This window comes from Scyliorhinus canicula, chromosome 14 (assembly GCF_902713615.1).
Source record: "Scyliorhinus canicula chromosome 14, sScyCan1.1, whole genome shotgun sequence".
Lineage (NCBI taxonomy): Eukaryota > Metazoa > Chordata > Chondrichthyes > Carcharhiniformes > Scyliorhinidae > Scyliorhinus > Scyliorhinus canicula.
The window spans coordinates 25,268,608-25,290,105 of record NC_052159.1 but is presented as its reverse complement, the minus strand read 5'-3'; the positions used below and the strand labels follow the sequence as shown (position 1 = coordinate 25,290,105).

General features: G+C 47.6%; 1 protein-coding gene across 1 annotated transcript in view; it reads right to left on the bottom strand.

The window, feature by feature from the left end:
* Positions 1-9,628: 9,628 nt before the first annotated feature.
* Positions 9,629-21,498, bottom strand: part of atp10a (ATPase phospholipid transporting 10A) — a 308,521-nt gene continuing 296,651 nt past the window's right edge. Inside the window, exon 25 of the mRNA XM_038817916.1 lies at positions 9,629-10,090. Within this exon, the coding sequence (XP_038673844.1) occupies positions 10,071-10,090 (20 nt within the window). The 3' untranslated portion in view covers positions 9,629-10,070. The remainder of the gene's footprint in view (positions 10,091-21,498) is intronic.

Genomic DNA, 21,498 nt, shown 5'->3' with positions numbered 1-21,498 from the left:
CATAGGGGAACGGGCAGGTAGAGAGGGAGAACGGGACGGTCTGGAGGACCGTCCAGCTGGCCCTACGGTCCATAAATCTCCCGGCCTCCCGCTGGCAGGAGGTCTTACCCGATGTACTCCACTCCATTTGGTTGCTCCTGTGCACCGCGACTAATGAAACCCCCCCATGAACGTCTCTTTGCCTTCCCCAGGAAGTCCACACTCCAGGGTATCGCTCCCAACGTGGCTGGCAGCTCCAGGACCCGTTCTCCTCCGTAGACACATTCAACTCCACAAGGTGGACCCGTTGGTTGAGAGGGTACAGCTACTTCACGCCAACCCACAGTATGCTTACATAGCGTGCCCTGATGGCCGCCAAGACACAGTCTCCCTCAGCAACCTGGCACCACCTGGTTCCCAACACACCGCCACATTGAATGTGGTAGTCACCACTGAGGTATATATTGTATATAGAGGATGCTGTTATAGGTGCTTTACGGTAAGACCCCTGTATTATAGGTACGGGGGTAGATCCCTGCCTGCTCGCTCCGCCCAGTAGGCGGAGTATAAATATGTGTGCTCCCCATACAGCAGCCATTTCGTCAGCTGCTGTAGGAGGCCACACATCTCAGTGTAATAAAGCCTCGATTACATCCAACTCTCGTCTTTGCATGATTGATAGTACATCACCGAGATTCCGGTTCGTGTTTCAGGTCTCCTAATCTTCATCCCCTAGACATTGGTTAGGAAGATGAATGCGACAATTTTGGGTTTTATATGGGCCGAGAAAGCCCCGAGGGTGAAAAAGGTCCTTCTTGAGCGGGGGCGCGTGGAGGAGGGCTTAGCCCTTCCGAATTACTACTGGGCAGCTAATATATCGATGGTTAGGAAATGGGTAGTGGGGGAGGGGTCAGTGTGGGAGCGAGTGGCATCTTGCAAGGGCACAAGTCTGAAGGCTCTGTTAACAGCACCTCTGCCATTCTCGCCGGCTCATTACTCCACAAGCCTAGTGGTAGAGGCAGCCCTAAGAGTGTGGGGGCAATGGAGGCAGCACATGAGACTGGAGGGGGCATCGGTGTGGTCACCGATCTGTAATAGCCACCGGTTTATTTCGGGGGTGCTGGACGCGGCTTCAGGAGGTAGCAGCGGGCAGGGATGGAGAGATTTGGGGACCTCTTCATTGAGGAGGGCACCCCGAGCCTGGATGAGTTAGAGGAGGAGTTTGAGTTACCGGGTGGGAATGGGTTTCGGTACCTGTAGGCATGGGATTTTGTTCGGAGGCTGGTTCCGAGCTTTCTTCACCTCCCACCAAGGGGGCTACAGGATAAGGTATTGTCTAAAATAGGGGTTGGGGAGGGGAGGGTCTCGGAAATATACAAGGAACTGATGGAGTGGGAAGGGGTCCCAATCGGGGAGGTGAAGAGGAAATAGGAGGAAGAACTGGGAGGAGAGTTAGAGGTCGGGCTATGGGAGAAGGCCCGAAGGAGAGTAAATACATCTTCGTTGTGTGCCAGGCTTAGCCTGATCCAGTTCAAGGTGGTCCACAGGGCTCCTACGAGTGGTCCGGATGAGGTGGTGTAGGGCAAGTGTGGTCGGTGTGGAGGAAATCCTGCGAATCATGTACACATGTTCTGAGCGTGTCCGAAGCGGAGGGAATTCTGGCAGGGATTTTCAGAAGTCATGTCAGAGGTCCTGGAAGGGAGGATGACTCCGAGTCCACAGATGGCAATATTTGGAGCGTCGGAAGATCCGGAAGCCCAGTGCGGGAGAGAGGTCGACATTTTGGCCTTTGCCTCCCTGGTGGCCCGGAGACGGATTTTGCTGGGATGGAGGGACTCGGAGCCTCCAAAGTCGAGGGTTTGGATCAGTGACATGGCAGGGTTCCTGAAGCTAGAGAAAATTAAGTTTGCCTTAAGGTGCTTGTTACAGGGTTCGCTCGGAGGTCGCAGCCGTTCATCGACTTCTTCAACGAAAATTGACTTGTCAGCAGGGGCCGGAAAAAATGGAGGCATGGAAGGGACGGATAAGGGCAGGGAATCTATGGGTAGTTAAGGTTTAGGGATGGGGGGTTTGGTGTGTTATTACAGGGGTCTTGCATGTGTTGGATCTCTCTGTTTAAAATGTTAAAACTATAAATGCCTCGTGCAGCATGATGGGACAGTGGGTTAGCCCTGCTGCCTCACACGCCAAGGTCCCAGGTTCGATCCCGGCTCTGGGTCACTGTCCGTGTGGAGTTTGCACATTCTCCCCGTGTTTGCGTGGGTTTTGCCCCCACAACCCAAAGATGTGCAAGATAGGTGGATTGGCCACGCTAAATTGCCTCTTAATTTGAAAAAATTAATTGGGTACACTAAATTTATTTTAAAAAATTATAAATGCCTCAATAAAATGTTTTCTTTAAAAAAAAGTTCTACTCTTGGGCTTGAATACAACAATCAAAACTGACATTCCAGGGCAGTACTGAAGTATGCTGCCTCTCGAATGTGACGTTGAGGACTCCATCTGCCTGCTGGGGTGTCTCCCCATGTCAGCGTGGGCTTCCTCCCCACAGTGCAATGAGGTGCAGGTTACGTGGATTAGCCATGATCAGTGCACAGGGGTTATGGGGATAGGATGGGGGAGTGTTCTTTGGGAGGGTCAGTACGGACTCAGTGGCCGAATGACCTGCTTCTGCACTTCATGAAGTCTATCGATGTAAAAGATTTCATGGCACTAATTCAAAGTAGACAATCCCTGTTGTCCTGGCCAATATTCATCGCTCAATCAACATCAACAAAAACAGCTCGGCCATGTTTGACTCGATTCCGTGTAACATCATAGGGCACGGAATGAATGTTGACAACTCCCAGTGTCAATTTCTCCAGACTGTATAGCGCAGTGCTCTGGTGGGTCTGTCCTGGCAGAGTGAACAGGATAATGATTGTGGAGTCTGGGGCATTAACTGCATGGTATGACTTGATTAATATAACTGCGCCAACCTATTACCAAGCTGTTGCGCGACAGCTCTCCCAGTTTTTGCACAGGTCCCAATTGTTACCAAAGAGGACTCTGCAGGATCAACAGAGCTGTAGAATCCAAATCCAATGCTTAAGTCAACGTGAAGTGAAACAAATTCATAGCCCTGCAGGGGGCTAGCAGGGACCCGGAGTGAATCTCGAAGCTTTTGCTGAGGAAACGGGCCCCCGCACTTCCGGGTCAGAGGCCGCGCATGCGCACGGCGGTGGCCTCAAGCGGCCGCACCGTGCTCCATGGCGGAATTGGACCACGGAGTCAGACTCAAGAAAGAGACACCCGGATCAGTCGTGCGGCCGACCCTCAAACCCCGCACATTAATTCCTTGGCCAGCTACAAGGCCCTCCTGGTCCGCAGTCGCCACGCGAGCATCTCTACCGGCAATAACAGGTTAGTTCCACGCCATTGGGAACTCGGCCGGTCAGGGGCGGAGGATTGCTGAGCGGGTCTCTGGCAATGGCCCCCCAGCGGCGGGCATACTCCCCGGTGACGCAGATTTTTGGTGCCCAGAGAATTGCCGAACCGGCGCCAGCCCCGATTACGGTGCCAAACTGGATTCTCCGCTTCTGCGCTGGCTGCGATTTCGGCATCGGGCTGCGGAGAATCCAGCCCCCAGCCTATCCATATTACTCAAACCATCAAGTCATGGTAGCATCCTAGTAAATCTTTTCTGCACTCTTTCTAGTTTAATAATATCCTTTCTATAATAGGATGATCAGAACTGTACACAGTTTTCCAAGTATGGCTTTACGAATGTCTTGGACAACTAGGGTAAAAGAGGAGGGCCAGTCAAGGACAGTAGTGGGAAGTTGTGCGTGGAGTCCGAGGAGATAGGAGAGGTGCTAAATGAGTATTTTTCGTCCGTATTCACACAGGAAAAAGATAATGTTGTCGAGGAGAATACTGAGATACGGGCTACTACACTAGAAGGGCTTGAGGTACATAAGGAGGAGGTGTTAGCGATTCTGGAAAGTGTTCAAATAGATAAGTCCCCGAGGCCGGATGGGATTTATCCTAGGATTCTCTGGGAAGCTAGAGAGGAGATTGCTGAGCCTTTGGCTTTGATCTTTAAGTCATCTTTGTCTTCAGGAATAGTGCCAGAAGACTGGAGGATAGCAAATGCTGTTCCCTTGTTCAAGAAGGGGAGTAGAGACAACCCCAGTAACCATAGACCAGTGAGCCTTACTTGTATTGTGGGTAAAGTCTTGGAAAGGTTTATAAGAGATAGGATGTATAATCATCTGGAAAGGAATAATTTGATTAGAGATAGTCAACATGGTTTTGTGAAGGGTAGGTCATGCATCACAAACCTTTTCGAGTTCTTTGAGAAGGTGCCCAAATAGGTGGATGAGGGTAAAGCAGTTGATGTGGTGTATATGGATTTCAGTAAAGCGGTTCCCCACGGTAGGCTATCGCAGAAAATACAGAGGCATGGGATTCAGGGTGATTTAGCAGTTGGGATCAGAAATTGGCTAGCTGGAAGAAGACAAAGGGTGGTGGTTGATGGGAAATGTTCAGACTGGTGTCCAGTTACTAGCGGTGTAACACAAGGATCTGTTTTGGGGCCACTGCTGTTTGTCATTTTTATAAATGACCTGGAGGAGGGCGTAGAAGGATGGGTGAGTAAATTTGCAGATGACACTAAAGTCGGTGGAGTTGTGGACAGTGCAGAAGAATGTTACAAGTTACAGAGGGACATAGATAAGCTGCAGAGCTGGGCTGAGAGGTGGCAAATGGAGTTTAATGCAGAAAAGTGTGAGGTGATTCATTTTGGAAGGAATAACAGGAAGACAAAGTACTGGGCTAATGGTAAGATTCTTGGGAGTGTGGATGAGCAGAGAGATCTCGGTGTCCATGTCCATAGATCCCTGAAAGTTGCCACCCAGGTTGAGAGGGTTGTTAAGAAGGCGTACGGTGTGTTAGCTTTTATTGGTAGAGGAATTGAGTTTCGGAGCCATGAGGTCATGTTGCAGCTGTACAAAACTCTGGTGCGGCCGCATTTGGACTATTGCGTGCAGTTCTGGTCGCCGCATTATAGGAAGGATATGGAAGCATTGGAAAGGGTACAGAGGAGATTTACCAGGATGTTGACTGGTATGGAGGGAAGATCTTACGAGGAAAGGCTGAGGGACTTGAGGCTGTTTTCATTAGAGAGAAGACGGTTAAGAGGTGACTTCACTGAGGCATACAAGATGATCAAAGGATTAGATAGGGTGGACATTGAGAGCCTTTTTCCTCGGATGGTGATGTCTAGCACAAGGGGACATAGCTTTAAATTGAGGGGAGATAGATATAGGACATATGTCAGAGGTAGGTTCTTTACTCAGAGAGTAGTAAGGGCGTGGAATGCCCTGCCTGCAACAGTAGTGGACTCGCCAACACTAAACGCGTTCAAATGGTAATTGGATAGGCATATGGACGGTAAGGGAATAGTGTAGATGGGCTTTAGAGGGGTTTGACAGGTTGGCACAACATCGAGGGCCGAAGGGCCTGTACTGTGCTGTAATGTTCTATGTTCTAACTTCAGCAAGACGTCCCAACTCCTGTATTCAATGTTCTGGCCAATGAAACCAAGCATGCCGAATGCCTTCTTCACCACCCTATCCATCTGTGATTCCACTTTCAAGGAGCTATGAACCTGTACTCCTAGATCTTTGTTCTGTAACTCTCCCCAACACCCTACCATTAACTGAGTCAGTCCTGCCCCGATTAAATTAAACTTCATCTGCCATTCATCGGCTCACTGGCCCAGTTGATCAAGATCCAGTTGCAATCCTAGATAATCTTCTTCACTGTCCACTATGGCACCAATCTTGGTGGCATCTGCAAACTTACTAACCATGCTCTAAATTCTCATCCAAATCATTGAGATAAATAACAAATAACAGTGGACCCAGCACCGATCCCTGAGGCACTTCGCTGGTCTCAGGCCTCCCGTTTGAAAAACTACCCTCGATAACCACCCTTTGTCATCTGTCGTCAAGCCAATCTTGTATCCAATTGGCTACCTCACCCTGAATCTATTCAGCTTTATTCTCATTCTGCTTCTTCATAGTGGTTTTGGCACTGAGTGATCTGCTAGGCCTTTTCAACGATTCAATTGCATTCCTTTGTAATATTGAAGGTCAAAGATCATTCACACAAACACCAAAGACCTTTTGGAAGAATTTTGGTGAAAAGGTTTGAGGAAAATCCGAAGCAGATCATCAGCTAGGGAATGCAAGAAGAATTAAAGGAATCCCAAATCAATACATCCGCAAATCGAATGAAATTACCGCAACATAAAATCCTTTTGCATCCTTTGGTAATTAAAAATGTTTGAGATGAAATCTGAAAATATTAGTGCCACTTTGATCTCTGCCAGTAACATTGAAGATTACTCTTACTGCACATTGAAACAAACTAATGTAGCGATGTTTCATTCTGTGCACCATGCACTCACTTTAATGGAATGTTGTATATCATAGATCATAGAATTTACAGTGCAGAAGGAGGCCATTCGGCCCATCGAGTCTGCACCGGCTTTTGGAAAGAGCACCCTATCCAAGGTCAACACCTCCACCCTATCCTCATAACCCAGTAACCCCACCCAACACTAAGGGCAATTTTGGACACTAAGGGCAAATTACCAATCTACCTAACCTGCACATCTTTGGACTGTGTGAGGAAACCTGAGCACCCAGAGGAAACCCACGCACACACGGGGAGGATGTGCAGACTCCGCACAGACAGTGACCCAAGCTGGAATCGAACCTGGGACCCTGGAGCTGTGAAGCAATTGTGCTATCCATAATGCTACCGTGCTGGTATTTTATAATAGTGTTAATTGTACCTTTACAGTTATAGTTCAATAAAGGAAATGTTGGTCGTACTTCAAATTCGGAATTTAAATGTCAGATGATGAATTCTCACTTGAAAACTCAAGATTCACAACTTGGGAGCCAGTTTAATCTTTTGGACATATATTCAGAGCTAAAATTGGTCTCATCACTCACCCAACGAACTCAAAGCAAAAATGGGATGATAGAATGACTGTCTTCTTCGACATCGAAGGACGAATGACGACAAGACATTGAAAGTGCTTTGCATTTCGTGTCAAGGCCTCGAGATGTGGAATGAACTGTGAATAAATCTTTGCAGCCCTGCTTTATTTTCTCATCAATCACTGGCTGAGACCGTTACTTTATTTGAGTTGGCTGATATAGAATGACATCTGACCTCAATGCTATCACATACAAAATCCTTGACGCCAATGATAAAATACCAATCTAATTTTTCGAACATTCCAATTTCACACAATTGAGTATAGATTTTGGTGCTGGAATCTGGAAGAACGTTTCATGCAGGGGTTTATATGGAGATCAAGAATCAGAAATCCTTTAATGTTTTTTTTTCTCTTGTTTTCCTGCCCATTGGCAGCCTGATTGAGAGGCTGCAGACCTGCAGTGCAAGTATCCTGCAGCAGAAGACCACAATCAAGCAGAGCAGTTAGGTCTGGTGTCGAGGGTTAGCAGGGTCTGATTGTGGGAGGGTGGGCCTGATCACAGTTGGGATTTTGGGGGTGAGCATTGCTTCACTGTTGGAAACACTCCTCCTGGCTTACAAGCAATGCTGTAAAGGCCCCTAGCTCCAGTGGATCCAATCCTTCTTGCCTCCTTTCACTGCATTTCTGGAGACCAGGAAAACCAGACCAACATATGTTGAAAATAGAATGGCTGGAAATGAAGGCATGCAGCTTCATTATAACATTCAAATCACCAATCTAGCTCCCGCAGATCCGACTGACCTCCATTCAAACTGGAAGTTAGGTGAATTAGGTTCCTGGTTCAGACTTTTTTCAATCTTCACCTCTGACACAATCCCAACCCACTTGTTTTGGGGAATTAACATTTATCGCTTCTGATGCATAGCTCGAACAAGCCAATTGTAGACAATTTGGGTTCAGAACATCCCATCCATTAATTTTAATGCATTGTACAGTGTGAGAACCATAATCTCTTCACTCAATTTCCCAAAATGTGGAAACCTGCACTGGGAATGTTAATTCCTAAAATCAGACCTGTTGTCACCCTTAAAAATAACTAACAACACTTACAACGTGATTGAATAGACAAATCATACGTAGTTAAGTATCACCACCTTCGCTGCCCTCCCCACATTTCCTCGTGGCCCAGTCAGTGCTAACTTCAAAATACAGAGTTAGTGCAGCACTCCTGTTCCTGCTCCTCATGCTCCAGAGGGGTGACTACCAGATATAATCCTTACACTAAGGACCAGGTATTGCCAAATAGATAGGTGGAGCCAGTTTTGAGGAATTGCTCGCCAATTTCTGTTTTCCATTTTTCAAATTGACGTCGAAGATAGATGGCCAATTTTACCAGTGCTCGGATTATGAAGCTTGCTTTATAAAAATAAATTAAACCATGAACAGCAGTAAATCTTGACAGAAGCTCGGGAAAGGAAGCCAACTAGGGCCTGTCAGTATCAATGCCGTGGAGCCTTACCGAGCTTTCCACTCAATGGACAACGCTTGATTCCATGTCATTCTTTTTTGCAGACAAGGGTTTGGCTATTGGTGCTCACGTGATGAATTGTGGAGTTGGAGCCAAGCAATTTAATCTAAGGTCGGAAAAGCATAATTGAAGGCCAATGGTCTTGAACATAGGAGCAGAAGTAGGCAACTCAGCCCTTCAAGTCTGCTTTGCCATCCATCAGGTCATGGCTGATCTCTTCCTCGACTCCCTGCTTGTTCCCCATATTCCTTTCACCTGTTTTTTTCCCCATTTGGATTCTGCATCTGGGGGTTCACCTTTGAATAAGGATGATGGTTGGTTTTAGTGATGCCAAGCACCTGACGTTCCCCCAGATCAGTTGCCGAAGGACAGAACAGGCTCGAGTGGCTAAATGGTGAAATCCTCTTCTATAAAAGCTGAGCTAGGGGAGATGAGTTAAACAGTATTTATTGTTGTCACAAGTAGGCTTTAATAAACCACCATAAAGGCCGCAACGAGACTTACAGCTCCAAGTTCCCAACTAGGACTACCCATCATGCCGATCCCAGTCCGGGCCTGCTTTTATACGGCAGATTTATGAGCCCCAGCTGGGCAAGACTCTGCCCACTCGAGGCGGAGCTCGTATTTCACGGGTCCCACACTGAGATAGATTGAGGTATTCCCATAGGTTTCGTGAGGGTATTACAGCTCCAATGTGGTGATCTTGGGTAAAGCTTGCTTAAGTTGGCATGGACTAGATCAGCAGTGATTAAGCTCCATCTGGTAGCCATCATGTTGTAATAATAATAAATCGCTTATTGCCACAAGTGAATGAAGCTGCTGTGAAAAGCCCCTAGTCACCACATTTCCGGCGCCTGTTCAGGGAGGCCGGTACGGGAATTGAACCCGCGCTGCTGGCCATGTTCTGCATTACAAGCCAGCTGTTTAGCCCACTGTGCTAAACCAGCCCCGAATGACTGTAATGGACCAGGGTACAGGCATTGCATCAATAGCAACCCAACACAATGCAGTAACTGTGGAATACAATTTTCCACCCAACATAATAACTGAAACTGTGGTACTCTGTAAAGTTTGACGAATAGAAGATAAATCTTAATCACAAATGGAAATGATAAGACGGTAGCTATATTGTCCACATATTTTCCACAAATGGATGGTGTGTTGGTTTAATTAGGCAACAGAAATAAACATCAATATAAATATAGTATTTCAGAACATTCCATTTATATCATTTTCAAATTGTCTAATTAACAGCACAGGTCAAAAATTAACATATCCCACAATAAATATTTCACTTTAACTGTACAATTTATAAGTGTTGAACTTATACCATAATACAAAGCAAATTCAACATTCTTCCTGCTGTAGGGATACACATACAATTTGCAGGCTGAAGTTGCTGAAACTCTTTGCATCACTATCTTTGGCAATAAGAGGGAGCGGGAAAGGCAAGTGACACAGTAGCAAATTTCTTTGGCTTGTCCAGTAAGATACCGGTGTCAGGAGGATGGCCTGGGTAACCAAAACAAATCCCTTATGATCAGATTTACGGCAATGGGCAGTTTTCTACCAAAGATTGTGTTGACCTGGAAACACAAGTGTCGTCAAAAGATTCAATTTAAATGACATCACTGTAAAATCAGAAGTGTGATCTTTAAAGCAAAATCCGAAAATAACTCTGAATCCCTTTATCAATTCTCAGTGTTTCATCACAAAAATTTTACCCACAAAATTTAAATTTCCTAACTCAGAAGATTCTTTACATTTAGTCATTTGGTGATACGGAACTGGAACTTGAGCATTGCTGAAAGAGAAATGTTGTCAAAAGTTTTCACCTTTCACACAACAGGACAGATCACAAGATTACCAACAGTCAAGGGAACAAGAAGTTATACTGCAAGAGAGGAGAATGCCGATTGTCAACACTCTCTTCTCATGTAGTACAAATTGTTGTTGAAAAATGAAATGAAAATCGCTTATTGTCACAAGTAGGCTTCAAATGAAGTTACTGTGAAAAGCCCCTAGTCACCACATTCCAGCACCTGTTCGGGGAGGCTGGTACGGGAATTGAACCCGCGCTGCTGGCCTGCCTTGATCTGCTTGCAAAGCCAGCGATTTAGCCCTGTGCTAAACCATCCCCGATTGGTTGCCTTTCCTAATGGTATTCTTGCACATGTCGTGATGAGTGCAAGATGAAAGCTTCAATAGCTTGTCTCTTTTTTCAGCAACATTCTTTACATAGATTATAGGCATCCGCTTTCAAATCATAATCACTTGAATTTTCATTGTGTGGGGGCAGTCATTTGCATTCAATGTGAACACAATTTAAATCTATCCTTTCTGCCTTCTGATTCAGACATGCTCCCCTTTAGCTGGCCGGTGACTTATATGGGGCAGAGAAGTTGGCGTGGACCAGTTAGGCAGATTGGCTCATCTATAAATTCTATGCTTATGTTAACGCTCTTGTACAGTACGTTGATGGGTGATAACATATTTTTTGCCACACTGCAACTGTTACATGAAGTTCTCCAAAATTCAACACGTGGCTGAACCACTGAATGACAAAGCTCAAATCTTCGATCAGGAGTTGATACCCTTTCCCAATGGACAATCAGGTCATAGAATCATTGGAGGCCACTCGGCCCATCGGGTCTGCACGTCCCTCTGAAAGAGCAGCCAACTATGCCCACTTCTCCACCCCATCCTCATAACCCCAACCAAATTTGGACATTGAGGGGCAATTTAGCACGGCGAATCCACCTAAGCTGCAAATCTTTTGGTGTGGGAGGAAACCGGAACGCACAGACACACACAGGGAGAAATATGCAAACTCCACAAGCTACCCACGGTTGAAATTGAACCCGGGTCTCTGGTGGTGAGGCAGCAGCGCTTAATCACTGTGCCACCCGTCAACTGAAAAGAAGTGGCTATGCTGGAAAAGGCAGATTCTCCATTTAACCTTGAAATTGAGCTTTTAAAATGTATTGGGCAGCTCCTGAGATATGAACAGAGGTATAGTTCTGAATTGTAACATTTGTCAGCTAGGCCATAAAGTAGATTGCACCTTTGATTATAGAATTAAGTAAGACCAATTACACCGCCTGTCTGGCGGTGACATGCCTATTTAATTTCATCCCCTACTACATCAGAACAGGCTGTGACCATGCTCTCAAAATCTGAAAATAACGCTCAAATCCCTTTATTAAATTTCAGTGTTTAGGTCACAAAACTTTGACTTAACCCAGAGCATAACACTTGCATTCTTTGCTTTCAAATCATAATTACTTGAATATTAATAGTCCTGAGACAGTAATGTGTATCCTACATAAACACAATTCAAAATCCTTCTGTCCTGCATTCAGCAGGGAAGAACTTGCCAAGGGACAGCAGCCATGGTACGATGCAAGGAAACCAAAGTTAAGCTTTTAAAAACATTTCGAGCCACTGACTCACCACTTGGCCATACAATGGAATTTCCACACTAAACGCTTCTGCTTTGGTGGTGGTGTTCATACAATAACCATTAATCTCGTCACAAAGTGCTTTCTGTTAAACATGAACACCAGAAATGTCCTGATTGGCAACCGCAACTTTGGCGTGGAGCCTGTTCACTGGCTGATATCCGAGATTTCAGCCGGGTTTCTGGTGGCCACGTGGTTGAAGATTTGGTGAGATTCCCAGCAGTTTATATAAATGATGGCTCGGATTCTGGATTTGGGCCTGTTGGAGATTTCTCCCAACACTGCGGAAACTTAGGAGAGAGTAAAAACACAAGTGCCAATCCACCTCTGTCCACAGATTTCATCCCGAAAACGTAGCTCTACTGTGAAGAGAAACCACGTCTCATTGGCTCTATTGCGACCAATGTTGCCCTGCTGCTGGTTTAGCTCAGTTGGCTGGACAGCTGTGTTCGTGATGCAGAGCGAGGCCAACAGCACGGGTTCAATTCCTGTACCGGCTGAGGTTATTCATCAAGGCCTTCTCAACCTTGCCCCTCGCCCGAGGTGTGGTGACCCTCCATTAAACCACCACCAGTCAGCTCTCCACCTCAAAGGGGAAAGCAGCCTGTGGTCATCTGGGACTATGGTGACTTTATCTTACTTTTATTTTTTAAAATACATTTAGAGAACCCAATTATTGTTTTTCAAATTAAGGGGCCATTTAGCGTGACCAATCCACCTACCCTGCACATCTTTTGGGCCGTGGGGGTGAAGCCCACACAGACATGGGGAGAATGTGCAAACTCCACACGGACAGTGACCCAGGGCCGGGATTCGAACCCGGGTCCTCAGCGCCGCAATCCCAGTGCTAACCACTGCGCCACATGCGGCCCCTTATCTTACGTTTATTACTACGGTATCAGGTACTCATTGCGTTTTTAAATCTTACTGTTGCCATGTAGCCTGGGAAAATATAGTTTAAAATAAAATTCTTCATTTTCTGCAGGGATGCTTTCTGCAACCAAATAAAAGGAGATGTGTCTTACTTGATGGCAAATATGTCAGGATTTTCCCGGAGTAGATAAAAAAAATCTTCAAAGAATGAATACTAGTTCTTTCTTAAAAGATGCTTTTTACAAAGTCAAATCTTGTATAGCAACAAAAACAGTTCTGTTAAGGAATTCAACCCAGCCACATAACTGTTTCACAGACTTGTTTTTCTGGTGTTGCCTATGAAGTGCCTCCAAAAAATAAATTGAAAACAGAAACAACCCACCGAAAGGTTTTTTTTTGTGTTATTTATGCACCATCCTGCAATAAATTCCCTTTTTTTTAAGTAAATCTGCCATTAGGCCAGACAACATCATCAAAACCATGCCATTGTAGTAACGGAGCAAGCTGTGGAGAGCAGGCGGACTAAGGTGAGGCTTCCAGTCCGTTTCCAAACTAGTTAACTGATCACAGGGAAGGTTGTAACCACAGGCTCCACACATGCCCTCACATAGGGAAGAGCGAAATGAGCCAAGAGCCCAACCTCTCTCACTCAACAGGACATCAGATGAGAGCACACTCAGGCTGGGCTGTGTGAACTCCGCAGTCAAATAGCTCACAGGGTACCCTCCATATTTAGACTGGCCGCCTGTGAAACACCGGCCCAAAAAGATCAGACTTATTGGGCAGTGAAGAACAAAGATTACTTCAGGGAACTCGGGTAGCCAGTACCCGAGAAAAGTCAAGCAACATGAAGTCTAAAACATATTCCAAGCACAGAGCACTGCAAAACCTGGGAAACAACAGCAAAAAAATTCCATATGTATCTGATATATTCCAATAATTACCAACTCCCATGTTAAAATAGTCTTGACATTTTTCTTAAGTTTGCTGCATAACATGGGCCTGAATTCTCCATTCTCGCTGGCAGAGCACGCCCTGCCCGCAGGTTTCCCGGCTGTACGGGGGTGGCATGAATGGGAAATCCCATTGACAAGTGGCGGGAAGAGAGAATCCTGCCGCCAGTGAACGGCACGCCGTTGAGAAACACGCGGCTGGGGGAACTGGAGAATCCCACCCATGTTCTCAGTTGCACAGGGTGACGGATTAACTTGTGAATGAGAGGAGGCACTTGCTGCTCACAGGTAGAGTATTTGGTTGATTGAGAGAGAAATACAGTTGTGGTTAATAGTCTGTAAACATAAGCCAGGGCTCACCTTTCAACTACCTGTAAAATTATTCGCACTAAAGTCTAGCTGGAGATTATTTTGTGGAACGCTATGTCTGAAATTCTCTTTATCAGAAGTGTTGCCTGATCTACTTTATTTCCCTTCAGCAATGACTACACGTTCATCGTGCTGCATTGGCTGCAAAGTGCTTTTGGACGTGGTGAGGTTCTGAAAGGCGCTTTATAAATGCAAGTTCCTTCTCTCTTTAAAAAAAAATCAACATTTCCAATGAAGAGCCGGGAGAGGAATTACATTCCATGCTGTAATTTTAGCTCACCGATATTCTTGTGCTGTCATATTACCAAGGTACAAGTACCAGAAATGAACAATATAAGAGATTTGATTGGGCTTCGCTTTTAAAATCACCATTTTACGCTTACGAACAACAAGTCTCATCTCTCGCTGGAGCAGTGTTTTAACAAATGGGAGAACTAAATTCTTTTCAAAACAAAATTCAAGTAAATTAAGTTTATTTTTAAACCATGTAAACATCAAGTGAAGAAATTCCGTTTGAGATGAAAATAAATTTTGGTTTAGTTGGCTTAATTTTCAACAACTCTTGCTCGCATAACTTAAATACAATGAACGCTATTTACAGCGATTGATAAATGCTGCGACAAATAGTCTCTGAAATAATGTGGCAAGCAACATCATAAAGATTTCCCTTCAAATGTACTTCCAAAGAAAATAGAGGAGTTGGTACCAATAGTGAACTGAGGTCAAGTTTTGGTGAATGTCCAGCAGAAAGTAGATCATGGAAGGTGAAATGAATCTTCCCTCGCGCACATAAATGAAGGCTCGCTAGGACTACAACCTGGTTACTGCAAAGGGGGCGGCCATTCAGCCAGTCATCTCTGTGCCGGCTCTCTGCAACACTAACACTCTAATTACCCGGTTCCCTTTTGAAAGCCACAATTGAATCTGCCTCTCTTCCACTTTCTCAGGCAGTGAATTCTAGATCCAATAATAATAATAATAATCTTTATTAGGGTCACAAGTAGGCTTACATTAAAACTATGCAAATCCCCAAGATGCCTAGTTTGGGTACACAGAGGGAGAATTCAGAACGGCAATTCACCTAACACGCACGTCTTTCAGGACTTGTGGGAGGAAACCGAAGCACCCGGAGGAAACCCACGCAGTCACAGGGAGAATGTGCAGACTCCGCACAGACAGTGACCCAAGCCGGGAATCGAACCTGGGACTCTGGCGCTGTGAAGCAACACTGCTATCCACTGTGCTACCGTGCCTAACATCACTTCCCACCGTCAAATAGTCCATTAACATAGTGACACCACGTACCCAAGCTGAAAAAGAACTCTGCGCTCAAAGGCTGAGCGCTTCATTTTGGAACAGAAGGTAATTTGCTTTTCTTCCCCCCCCTGGGAATTTGTCTATTAGAGAATGGTCCTCCACTGAGGTTAGACATTCCTCCCTCCACAATGCAAAACTACTCAAGACCTAGCTGAGAACTGAGGCATGGTCTTCCAGTCCTGGTCATGACACCCCCCCCCCCCCCCCCCCCCCCCACCACACACACACACGGTATTTAGCATGGGACGTTTTGCTATGGTTTAGGTGCTGTATAATTTCAAGGTGTTGTTGGTGAGGTATGGGGCTTATTGTATCTTTCTCTACTGACTGGTTTCACTTCCACAATTGTTTACAGTAGTGACCACGGTTTGACACTGCTGAAACTTTCAGGCTCCATGTGAAGATACAGCAATACGCACAAATGCTGCAGCACTTGATGTCCATCTCCCGAAGCCCTCATTAGATTGCCCTTGCTAGTTAGTCCAAAAGCAACATTCCACCGACAGTGCCACTAACAGTGATGTTGTTCGAAGGCCCACATCAAAAAGACCAGGCCAGAGTTCAAACCTGTATAATCCCAACCTCCACAAAGGAGTGCATCATTTTTGCTTTCGGTCTTAAAATCTCACAACGTGAAAAAGGAGAATATTCACATTGTCTTCATTTTTGCTGATGCTGTTCTGCTGTCAGTTCTCTCACTGTGAGAGACAGCTAAAAGAGTTAGAAGACTCCAGTCAATGTAAGAGATGCCTCAACAAGGCAATTAGGAACTGTAGTGCAGAGTTAGAACCCAGGTGGTTTGACAGAACAGAAATTCTAATGAGGCGTAAGCTAAAAAGAAATATGTCAGGGTGACTGTCAAAGACGAAAAAATGTTAGGCATGTATGAATCGAGAATTATTGGATTTAAACAACATGATTACAAGCCCAACACACAATTTCCATGGACAGAGGATCTTTTGTAAATTGAGAAAGAGCGAAGGCCCACAGTGCAGGTATTAAATTGGAAAGGAGAGAAATAAGTTCAATTCCTGATTATTTTAGGCACTTTAAGCATGCAGTAGAAAAGCAATACACAAGAGGTAAAGGTGTTGCACAGCTTTGGGGCTCTAATCAGTCATGATTGAAGGCCATGTAACGAGTCTTGATTTAAACACAAAGAAGCAAGATCAGCCCACAATAATTTGGTTTGAGGCAACTCGACCTGAAGTGTTGCCATTCATTAATCGAGGCTGCATTTTCTAAATTCGTTTTTCAAACTCTTCCGTGGAAACACAACGGAAAGCAATGTTAAAGTGGGTGATTCTCCGAGCACTGCCTGCGCCGGAGAATCCCAACAACCGCGCCACGAGGCCAGAGCACGATTCTCTGAGGTGCGGAAAATCAGCGGCATTTACGCCAGCGCGTTTGGCGCGGCGCCGCTGTAATTGGCGGGGCCGCCGATTCTCCGACCCAGATGGGCCAGGTGGCCGCGCCGATATGACAGAGTCCTGCCAGCGCCGTTCACCCCTGGTCGCTGTCGGCGGGAACGGTCGGGGGGTAGCCTGTGGGGGAGGGAGGGGGCACCGATGGTGTCTGGCCTGCGATCGGGGCCCACCAATTGGCGGGCCGGCTTCTTCCCCCCCGGGCCTACTTCCTGGCGCGGCCGACCCCTGAACACCGACCCCGCGTTGGTCACGGCCAGCGCGCAAAAGATGTCCCCCGCGCATGCGCCGGTTGGCGCTGCCCAACTGCGCATGCGTGGGTTGGTGCAGCGCCCGTAAGGAGGCTGGAGCGGCGTGAACCGCTCCAGCGCCGTGCTGGCCCCCTATGGGGGCCAGAATCGTACGTAACCGGGCCTGGTTCGCGCCGTCGTGAAATGCGACGGCGTTCATGACGGCGGGAACTCTTGGGCCCAATATTGGAGAATCGTCCCCTAAATTCGGCACTTAACTTTCCAATTTCATTTTGCAAAACCGTCAGCCTCAGAACTGAACTCCTCACTGTGGGTGGAATTCTCCGGCACTTCCTGGCGGCGGAATCGGCCAGTACCCCCTGCGGTGGGGGTGGGGGGGGGCGAGCCTTGCAAAACGCCTTAGACTTTGGCAGGACCAGAAGATCCCACCTGTGGCCAATGCTGAGTAACCTATGCTGTGGCAGAACATGCAACGGTGTTGGGGGGGGACGGGACTGGAAAATCCCAGATTATATCAAGTTTATTGAGGCTTTGGACCAGGCTGGGAGGGGCAGGGGAGAGAGAAAGACAGGTAAAGGGGGCTGATTAGCTCAGTTGGCTAGCGTGTATTTCAGAATAAAATCAACGCAGGGTTCAACTCCCATTCTAACAGAGGTAGCCTTGGGACCCGCCTCCTTGCCCTGCCCTGGAGAAAAGTCAAACTGTGGTTTGGTGATCCTCGAATAACCCAGGATTCTCCCTGGAGGAGGAGGAGAGGGGAAACATAGTCCAAATTCTACCTTGGAAAAGAAAATCCAACCACAGAGAAAACCTGGCAAAAATTGAGCCTGTTTTCATCAGAACAATGCAGGGTGATGCAACAGTAAGTGTTTCCAATCGTGTAAGGATGTGGCGGGGCAGATGGAAGAAAGACTATTTCCAGTTAGATGCGATGTCTAGAAGGGTCACCAGCATAAAATCATTTGTGAGAGACTTTGAACAGAGATAGGGAGCAGCTTCTTTGCACAGGGAGTTGCGAACCTCTGGAATCCACTTCCAGAGGAAAATGAGGAGGAAGCAATATGGGAATGCTTAAACCTGCGTAAACCTGATTGGGAATGTTGGCAAGAGTGCAGAATAAACTGGTTGGGTTGACTGGCGTCATGAACTGCCGGCACAAACTGGTTGGGTTGACTGGCGTCAATTTGAGCTTTACTTGGCAAGCAATTTTCCAGTCATTTTGAGAACAATCGGCAGTGTGAAGTAGACTGCCGGTTCAATGTGGTTTTTCAGCACCCTGACAGAGTTACAGGGTCTCTAGGGAGGTAGTGGTTGTGTTGCCATTAATAAAGGGAAGAGGAAACGGTAAGATGTCTCTGGACGAGCATCAGCAGCTCTCAGTGAAGCCCGTAAGCATGAAGGGTGGTAGCGGAGAGGTGTGGCAGGAGCAAAGGATAATCGGCACGTGAAAAACAAAGGAGGGAATGAGGAAAGGCATGAAATATTCTGCAGACATCTGCTGGTGTGAATACCATGGTCAGAGAAGAACAAAAGGCACAAGTTGCGCCCTTTTGCAAAGGGTGATTAATTTCCATGTCAACGGATGATGTGCTAATTAATACAATACCAGTAATCATTGCAAATGAGACTCATGCACATTGATGGCACACCTTGTAATCAGCAAACAAGCAAAATGGGCAGAGAAAGCTCTTTACTAATGGGGGAAAATGCATATATATCTATAACACATGCATTCAGACTCATTATGACACAGAGGGATGCCAATCGGCCCATCAGGCCTATTCCTTTGCTGGATTCTAGCTTCAATAGTGGTACCAGCATTTTACGGCCAGATTTCTAATTTGTCAAGTCTGGTTTTAAAGAATAAGGTACACAGTTCGAAAAGGCCATTTGGCCTACCCATCAAGCCTGGTTATTCTCAGCTGAAGTATTGCAAGCAAATCAGATATTCCTCCGTCATGCCTGGAACATACACGTTAAAATGATCTCGAAAAGGTCACAGTTTTTTGGAGGCCTTTTACTGAGCTTGAGGTTTTCAGAGGTTTGAACCAGGGGCGGAATTCTCCGACCCCCCGGGGGGTCGGATAATCGCCCGGGGCCAGAGTCAATCCCGCTCCCGCCGTGTTCTGAATTCTCCGCCACCCGAGATTCGACGGGGGTTGGAATTGCGGCGAGCCGGTCGGCGGGCCCCCCGCGGCGATTCTCCGGCCCGCGATGGGCTGAAGTCCCGCCGCTGACAAGCCTTTCCCAGCGGCGTGGTTTAAACCACCTCTAGTACCGGCGGGATTGGCCGTGGGGCGATCTGACCCCGGGGGGGGGGGTGCCCCCACAGTGGCCTGGCCTACGATCGGGACCCACCGATTGGCGGGCGGGCCTGCGCCGTGGGGGCACTCTTTTTCTTCTGCCTCCGCCATGGCCTTCACCATGGCGGGGCGGAAGAGACCCCCTCCCCTGCGCATGCGCCGGTATGACATCAGCAGCCGCTGACGCAATGGCGCATGCGCGGACGTCCGCCGGCTGGCGAAAGCCTTTCGGCCCCGGCTGGCGGGACGCCAAAGGCCGTTCGCGCTGGCCGGCGGAGCGGGAGCCACTCCGGCGTGGGCCTAGCCCCTCAATGTGAGGGCTTGGCTCCTAAAGGTCCGCACCTTTGGGGAGGCCCGATGCCGGAGTCATTCACGCCACTGCGTCCCGCCGGGGCCCCCTGCCTGCCGGGTAGGGGAGAATCCCGGCCCAGGTCATGGACCTGTGGCATGTCACCTTTCGCCGCTGATTCACTTTATGGTACGTGGTCTGTGCTTCGAGAGCTGTGGGTTCCATGAACTCTCTTTCTGAACCATCCAGTCAGAAGTTTGTTAAATTCACTGTACGATTGCACAATTGGGCATGCTTGTGCAAATTTAGTGATTTGTTTAGCTGGCCAACTGCTACCAATTCTTCATTCTTGATCGTTAAAAATCATTTTTGACCATTTACTTATTTTAAATTAGCATCACTCCAAATTGCAGGGTCAATTCACACTGAGATGCTCAAATTTCAACAAGTTAAAGACTGGGCAAGGAACAGGAGAGCAACTGGGATGTGTCAGCCCGAATTGGCATCAGGGATGGAATTTTACATGGAGGTGAAACCAGCTTAAAATCCCGGGAGTGCCTGCCTCGGCTTCTTTGTGCACCTCAGAGCTGGCTTTACAACCTTGGGCTCTTAATAGGCCGAGGGCGAGACTTCCACTCAGCCTTGCCTCTGATAGCTGGTAGCTGTCACATCCCAGCACCACTGGGAGTGCCAGGCCCTGATGAGGTGGCTGCAGCCGATCCACTAATGGGGACCGGGGGGGGGGGGAGTAGTTGTGGGCCTAGGCCTGAGTTGGGAGGTGGGTAGTTGTGGGCCTAAGCCTGAGTTGGGGGGGGGGGGGGGGGGGGGGGGTGTAGTTGTGGGCCTAGGCCTGAATTGGGGGGAGGTGGGGGGGGGGCGAGGGAGAGTAGTTGTGGGCCTAAGCCTGAGTCGGGGGGGGGGGGTTGTAGTTGTGGGTCTAGGCCTGAGTTGGGGGGAGGTGGGGGGGGCAAGGGAGAGTAGTTGTGGGCCGAAGCCTGAGTCGGGGGCGGGAGGGGGTTGTAGTTGTGGGCCTAGGCCTGAGTTTGGGAGAAATCCTCCTTTTGGTACAGGGCTGCCTGACTGGGAGGAACCGGAGGAAGCAGTTCAATGGTGTGGATAATCCCCATTTCTGGTAAAGTATCAGAGCGGGAGAAGGAGGCCTTTAAGTGACCACTAATTGATCACGTATGGGCCTTCATAGGCCCAAAATACTAGTAATAATGGGTAGGCGACCCTATTATATTCGGTCCTACGCCGGCGCACGGGTTTCCCTGCGGTGAGGGGTGCAGTCAATGGGAAATCCCGTTGACAACGGCGGGACCGGTAGATCCCACTGGCGGGCCACCTCCGCTGACGGTAAATACCACCCTTATCTCTACTTAAATTTACACCTAATTTTATAATTTCAATATACTTTATTACCCTAGTATGCTTAGAAGTAGGGTGAATGAGAGGAGTTGTGAGATACAATCAACATCCCACTTACACTGATTATCACTTGTGACTATGTTGCTCACACATTACTGGTTATAAATCATGAGGGGACGGGACTCTCCGCCCTCCCAGCCGCGTGCTTCACATTGGGAGAAACACGCGGCTGGAGAATCCCGAACCATGGGCGGCGGGATTCTGTGAAAACCGGCAGGGCGGGCAACTCCGGCAGGGAGTGGCGTGAACCACTCCGGCGTTGGGCCGCCCAAAGGTGTGGAATCCTTCGTACCTTCAGGGGCTAGGGCGGCCCCGGAGTGGTTTGC